General features: G+C 40.3%; 1 protein-coding gene across 1 annotated transcript; it reads left to right on the top strand.

Annotated features, from left to right (window-relative positions):
- The first annotated feature begins 646 nt into the window (after positions 1 to 646).
- Positions 647 to 3,454, top strand: LOC119480947 (B-cell receptor CD22-like). The gene is made up of 5 exons (XM_037757603.1): positions 647 to 674; positions 875 to 1,264; positions 2,409 to 2,714; positions 2,810 to 3,073; positions 3,363 to 3,454. Exons 1-5 carry the CDS (start codon positions 647 to 649, stop codon positions 3,452 to 3,454), a joined length of 1,080 nt encoding a protein of 359 aa, XP_037613531.1.
- Positions 3,455 to 7,610: the final 4,156 nt, after the last annotated feature.

Raw genomic sequence — 7,610 nt, 5'->3', positions numbered from 1 at the left:
TGATAAAAATAATCTTTGAGAATGTGAAAGTAATTCGCACCCTGATGAGATCAAGTTGTGAAGTGAAAACAAGATGACTTCCTCACTCAAAGGGTGTGAGCAGGAGGAGCGGAGACTGCTTCTTCTTCTTTTTCTGCAGTATTTCAGTCATTTCATGTTTGCTTTTATATCACAACGGCTTAGCAGGGAAGTCGGGTAGCTACTGGGTCTGTTGCAGTTCTGCTGATATTCACAAATTGTTTGATTTTAAAACTAATTGTTTCTTCCTTTTAACTGCCGGCTTCTTTGGTAAGGTAACATGTTACTGCTTTTATGTTTAACTCTGAGAGTTTTATTTTATTTGGCTACTTTTCATGAACTCTACTTTTATTTGTTGGGTTTTGTTTTAGCAGAAACATCATAAACTCACACTGGATCATTTTATATTTAAACTGTTTTTAACTCTGCAGAGATTATTAATCACTATTATAACACAGTAATATCTGGTTGTACACGGAGAGTTCCTGGTTTGAATGTATTAATTTGAGGTGGCTTTAAAAGAACATGAATGCTTCATTTAAAAGATGTTTTATGAAAAGTAACTTTTTGTCAAATCCAGGTGATGAGTGTCATTTCAGTCCAGTCTGTGAAAATGGTGACATCCATCATGTTACTGAGCGTCTTCTTAGTTTCAGGTGAGCTGTTTGTTCAATCACTTTTATTTGGAGACGTTACTTTTTCCAACTGTTCATGCTCTGTCTGCAGTGAAATGTTTTATACTGATATTGTTAAAAAGACCAAACATGTTGCTGCTGAATTACAGTTTGTGCATCATGAACTTTCTCTTCATGCAGATTTTGCTTCACAATTTGTTCATCACGAGTCTGTTTCACAGGTGCTTTGGCTGATTGTCCTAGATACTCAGGCCTATTCATGACTGCACCAAAGGAGATGGAAGCACTGAGTGGATCTTGCCTGCAAATCCCATGTAACTTTAGTGGTAACATAAACGCTCAAGAGACATTTGACGGTACAAGAACAACCTTCGGAGTGTGGATTAAAAGTAGCACACGTGTTGCCGAAAATCTAAATAATGTGATTTTCAACAGTAGCAGGAAGAATAATATCTATCCAATGAATCTTACTGGAGACCTGAGTCAGAAAAACTGCACCACTTTATTTTCCAGTGTAAACACAAGTTACACAGACGAGTACTACTTCAGAATTGAGAATGGACCATTTCTGGCAACAGCTTCTTGTGATCCTCTTCAAATAACAGTCAAAGGTAAGAGAGTTTAGTTTCTTATTAGTCAGTCTGAAACGTTATTGTTTAGAATAAAATGTGAAAGTTGCAACTTTTTTCACTTTGCCATGAATTTAAATTCTGATTAAACACTGATTCTGTTGTTACAGTTTGACATTAAAATGATAAAATGTTGGGATATTAAAGGGACTGTTTGTAACTTTTTAAGTGTATAAATGTACCGGGTCGGGACACATGCGCGCTCTCATATGCGCGCTCGCGTGTGGCCGTTGTACTCTGGTCCTCTGCCTGCTTGCCTTCACTGACACAGCGCGCGCGTTCTCGTGTGCTCACTCCACCTCTAGACGTGAACGCGTGCTCACTCCACACTGCAGAAGAGTTAGTTTAGCTCTGAGAATATCTAGTGATACTAGACCTACTGACCGTAGCTTTGGTCTCCAGGGCCGGAGTCTCTGCTGTACTCTGATCCTCTGCCTGCTTGCTTTCACTCACACACTGCGCGCGTTCTCGTTCTTTCGCTCCACCTCACGTGCATGCGCGCACACTACAAACTGCAAAAGAGTTAGTAGCTCTGAGAATATCTAGTGAATGTGCAGTGGACGTTTGTGCAGCAATAAATGCTGCAGCTCCTCCAGACCAACAGAGGTTTTCCATGTCTTGTGAAGTGATGGGGCTCCGCAGAGAGAAACGTTGTCGTCTCCAACCGGGTGCTGGTATCTCCCTGTTCTCTCCGGCTGCGGGCAGAGGCGATAACATTGCTTGCTGCGGAGCCCTGCTGCCTGAGCCTGCGCTGAGGCAGGAAAAGCCAACACTAGTATCAGCATTGATTCATGGAGAGACCTTCGTCTGGTCAGCTAACATTACTGCCAAGCAGCTGAAATATAGAGTGATATTGTGGTTTTAGCTGACGTGTGTCGCCTCACTGTTTTGAGCGATGCTCGTTCATGTCTATTTAGAGCGAGCACAAGCACGAGCTCGACGCTGACTTTCGTTGATTTCACGGCCACAGGTGTCGCTGTTAAGAAGCATTTCTGAAAGTTACAAATAGTCACTTTATGCATTTTCAAAACAAGATTGTCACCTTCTTTTTCAGCTTTCGCCAAAAGTGTTCTAATATTTAAATATATTTTTCAGTGTACAATCTGTGTTTGATTTTAACCTCCAGATTCTCCTCCGAGGCCCAGCATTGAGATCTCAGGTGATCTGAAGGAGAAGCAGTCTGTCACTATAACCTGCTCAGCTTTCACTCCCTGTCCACACTCCCCTCCTGAACTCACCTGGACTCTCCAACAAGACCCTCACAACAAAATAGAGGAAAACACAGATCGAACCTTCACAACTAAAATCCAGAAGACCTTCACTCTGTCAGACGAACATGATGGATTCATCATCACCTGTTCAGCCAGATATCCTGTAAATGAAGGAAAAGACATCAAGACAGCAGAGGAGAGAACGACGCTCAATGTTTCATGTAAGATAATAAAGTATTTGTTATTGGATCCTGTCAGCACATGATGATTCATGGGATGATTTTAATGAGTAAAGTGAATCTCACATTTTCCTCAGATGCTCCCAAAGACACCTCAGTGTCCATCAGTCCATCAGGTTTGGTGCCAGCAGGTAGCCTGGTGAACCTGACCTGCTCCAGCAGAGCCAATCCTCCTGTCAGCCGCTTCACCTGGATCAAGACCAGCAAAGACAGACCCGTCGGTGTATTCGAAGGGAAGTTTCACAGCTTCAAGGTGACCTCTGTGGCAGATAGAGAAGATTATTACTGTTTGGCCACAAATGATCTCGGTAGTCAGACGTCATCAGGGATGAATAATGCAGGTAAATGTAGAATTGAACTGAATCTGCTTAATTTAATCTAATCTGCTCTCCTCTGTTTTCTGTTTTTCTCGTTTTCTGTATTGCTTTGTTTGTTTGTTTGTTTGTTTGTTTGTTTGTTTGTTTGTTTGTTTGTTTGAGTACCCTGTAAAACACCTTTTATTGCATTTGTATGAAATGATGCTATAAACCAGTTTATGTTTGAGGTTAACAGAAGGAATTCAGGTTGATGATGTTTTAGAGCCGTAACATCTCCCACTAAGGAGAAGGTGACCATGCTGTCTTGTTACAGATAATCCAGAGTTTTGGTCTGACGTCTACGTTACACTGAAGATCCTGGGAATCGTAGCGCTCTACAGTACAATCATCATCTTTGAGGGGTGAGACAAACTTTTCTATGATATGGTCATTTGCAGCTAAAGACTTATTGGTCTCTTTGAAAAGTTCATTTATTACTTTTATTCCTTCATTTCCTTTTCTTTCAGGTTGTTTGAATCAACATGCTGCAACAAACCAGTGAAGGTGAGCAACAGGTACATTATTCTTTCAACAATAAAATGTGCTGCTGAGTGCTTAACACCTCTCTCTCTCTCTCTCTCTCTCTCTCTCTCTCTCTCTCTCTCTGTTGTTTCATGTCCACAGGACGCAGTAGAAGCAGACTATGTCAACAGAGTGATTGAGATCCAAGCATCATGAAGGAGAAGAAGATGATGTCATGTTCACCATAGATGGAATATTTCTCTATTTCTTATTCAGCTAGTTCTTAAATATTAAATGGCTTTACTTTGCAGACGATTGGTAAGATGAACAGAGTGCAAACAGGGCATTAGATAACATGAATATAATATATAGCAGCTTCATCATTAGTTTGTGTAAGATTGTGCTGATTTATGGCATTCTTATGGTAATTATTTTCATTGCCTCAACAGGGTTTCTTTGCATGTGAATATATATATATCTTTGACAAAAGGACAGTTAAATTCAGGTGATGAGGAAGCAGAAAGTGTTCATTTTTATCAGGTATCTTCTCATTTGTGTTTGTATATACATGTGTATGAGACTGCTGAATCAAAAGCATTTGAAGTGAACAAAGCGTTTTAATCACTGAGGTTCTCTCATCAGCACGGCAATGCAGAGCAGCAGTGATACAGACTGTGCACAAGTCAGCATAAACTCTGTGCTACCTACATGTGTGAAATACACTTTAGAAGAAGTTGAGGCATGATGTTGGTATTAATAAATACTCTTTTCAGTTCTACAAGGAAACATAGACACCTCACAGCCAAAGAGAAGTGGTGGGATGTAAACTGGTCAAGTCATGAACAGAGCGCTGAGAAAAAGCTGAGAACTGAGTAAAAAGGGGAAGTTGGTTGGCTGGGTTTTATCGACAAGTCCTTCTGCAGGATCGTCATAGCGACAAAACGTCTTCCTCAGTCCAGAATGTGTTTATTATTCACTTATTGACTATTTACTCTTTGACGGGGAACACTTTCTGAGGAACTTGACTTGTCAGTTTGCTCCTCTGGATTTAAGCTGAGTGTAGGCCTGCAGGATACGAGTAAAATCTGAGATGTGCGATAACATTGTTCAGTATTGTGATGACAGTATGACTTGTAATAAATAAACAAATATTGAAGTGTTCATATTAGCTCTACATTTCCCACGCCCTATCAACAACAGCACTTCACCACTTCTGTATTTGCTAACATTACTGAGAAGTTGCATGTTTAAAAATAAGAAACTCAGCATGAGTACATCTAGATCTTTATCTAAACTAACTGGATCACTCAATAGTTGACAGTGAACGACATGCAGATCTACATTATAAATCTCTTTCAGCTAACAGTCAAGGTAACAGCGAAAACACACAAAAAGTTCGGAAACTTGTTTTTGGTAGATTATTTCTCTGTTGTTACAATGCTAATTGTCATTGTATTTTACATCGTTTGAAAGCCTGTTTATTTACCTTCACAATGATGTCCAACTTGTAATGATCATGCATTTGTGGGATGAGCAGCACAGCTGATTATGTGGGTAGCGCCCACGAAAAATTTGCCAAAATGCTCTGCCAATGGTAAACAGTGTATTCTCCTGTTGGTGTTGACTCTTGTTTTGAGTTGTTTGGTGGATTGGATGATTGAACTCTCTATCAGTAACAAGGAACAAACAAGACATATTGGCAATTTTACACTTTATTCATTTAATACAATATGTCAGGAGCCTCAGCAGCGGTAGAAGATCCATACGCAGCCACAACAGCCTGGCACCTCCTCCTCATGCTGGTCACCAACCTGGTCACACGTTGCTGTGGGATGGCGTTCCATTCCTCAACCACGATTCGTTGCAGGTCAGCCAGCGTGGTTGTGTTGGTCACTCTAACGAGTACAGCGCGCCCAAGCTGATCCTACAAGTGTTGAATTGGGTTAAGGTCTGGACTCTTGGCAGGCCGTTCCATTCTCTCTACTCCCACATTGTGGAGGTAGTCTGTGATAACCCTGGCTCTGTGGGGGTGAGCGTTGTCATCTTGGAGGATGAAGTTAGGTCCCAGATTGTGGAGATATGGGATCGCCACTGGCTGCAGAATCTCATCCCGATATCTCACTGCATTGAGATGGCCTTCAATGATGACAAGCCTTGTTTTGCCGGTGAGGGAGATGCCGCCCCACACCATGACACTGCCCCCACCAAAAGCTGTTACTCCATCGGTGCAACAATCAGCATAGCGTTCTCCGCGTCGTCTCCATACTTTGACCCTGCCATCCAACTTTGGCAGACAGAACCTGGACTCATCACTGAACATGACATTCCCCCACATGTTCAGGTTCCATTGTCTGTGTTGTTGACACCAGCGCAAACGGGCCTGACGGTGAAGGGCAGTCATTGCAGGCTTCCTGGTAGCCTTATGAGAATACACTGTTTACCATTGGCAGAGCATTTTGGCCAATTTTTCTTTGGCGCTACCCACATAATCATCTGTGCTGCTCATCCCACAAATGCATGATCCTTACAAGTTGGACATCATTGTGAAGGTAAATAAACAGGCTTTCCAACAATGTAAAATACAACGCCAATTAGCATTGTAACAACAGAGAAATAATCAACCAAACACAAGTTTCCAAACTTTTTTTTTCCAGTATATATATATATATATATACTGGCCAGTCTGCAAATTAAAACAAACAAGGACCAGGACGCTTATATGTATATACTGTGTATATATACAGTATATACTGTATATAAGCAAAGCATCCGCTTTTACAGATTTTATTTGGCTTCTGTAATGTAAATAGTTTTTGATCTGTGTTGGCTACGACCCCTGACCACCGAGGCCTAGAAAAAACAAATTTCAAAAGCCCAAAGTCTTGTTCACTATTGTGTTATGTGGGATTTGAATAAATATCTGAGATTCATTTCATCCGCTTTTGTTTTTCTTTTGTATTCATGGTGATAGAACTATTTATACATTAATGTGACATCACTGTTGCGTACATTTTCTGATACCCTGAAAAAAAAAAAAAAAGATGTAGCCTAAATAACATGATTGGGCATTACAGTGTTGAGGTTATGCATTATGACAAAAGGAGACAAGGCAAACGAAAAAATAGGAAAAATAGCTTCGACCTCAGAGGGTTTTAAAACCAACATGAAGTGTCTCAGTATGGAGTCAGTCTTGCCTGAGATATAAATAAAAAGGTATGGAAGTTGAGCGTGGAAATGAGAATAACTTAAAAAAAATTAAAAATTAAAAGAATCTGCATAAAATCATTAAGTGGTAACAGTAAGGGAGAGCTCTCGACCTGCAGCATGTCACTGTAATCTGAGGTGAGAACAATTTTTACATTTTAAAAACCAAAAAAGTAAAAAAAACAAAAAAACTAAATTGCATTATTTATGTAATAAAACTTTGATATCTTATTCATTTTTTTTGTTTGTAAAAGCAGCCAGTGGTTGTATGTTGTATCCAGCTACAAACTTAAAGACTTGCCCTCATTCTCAGCCGTTCAATCGCCTTCAGCCGCTCATCTTGTTGGCACATTTTGGTCTCTCTCTCCTTCTTGTTGAAACACCCAGACCAGTCTGAAGGTAAGAGGTAAAGCATTCAATTTGCCTTCAGTTTCACTGCTACGCTCTCTCTACTTAATTTACAGCAAAGCTTTATTAGACGTTTCCTCATATGTTGCCTTTTAAGTTCCTCCGTTCACTTCATTTTATCACAAGTGCAACAGTATGTGCATGCAAAAAGCACAAACATTGAATGTCTCATTTATGCATTTGCTACCAATTTCTATTTTTCTCAGCTTCAGCTCCAGGACAGCTGGAGGATCAAATTTTCACTTAGCGCCAGATCGGGATTTCCAAAACAGATTAGAGAGATTTAACAGCAGTTCACACTGAGATACGCTCAGGCTACAGCTTCAGTGTTACGCAATCATCACGTTCAAAATATCAGCAGAAATAGTGATACAGACAGAAACTGCTGTATGTATTTGAAATAATTTGCTAAAAATGTATGGTGTTTAGGTGTCAGAAGTCATTACTG

This window comes from Sebastes umbrosus, chromosome 21 (genome assembly GCF_015220745.1).
Source record: "Sebastes umbrosus isolate fSebUmb1 chromosome 21, fSebUmb1.pri, whole genome shotgun sequence".
Taxonomy (NCBI): Eukaryota; Metazoa; Chordata; class Actinopteri; order Perciformes; family Sebastidae; genus Sebastes; species Sebastes umbrosus.
This window is presented reverse-complemented; position numbering and strand designations above follow the sequence as displayed.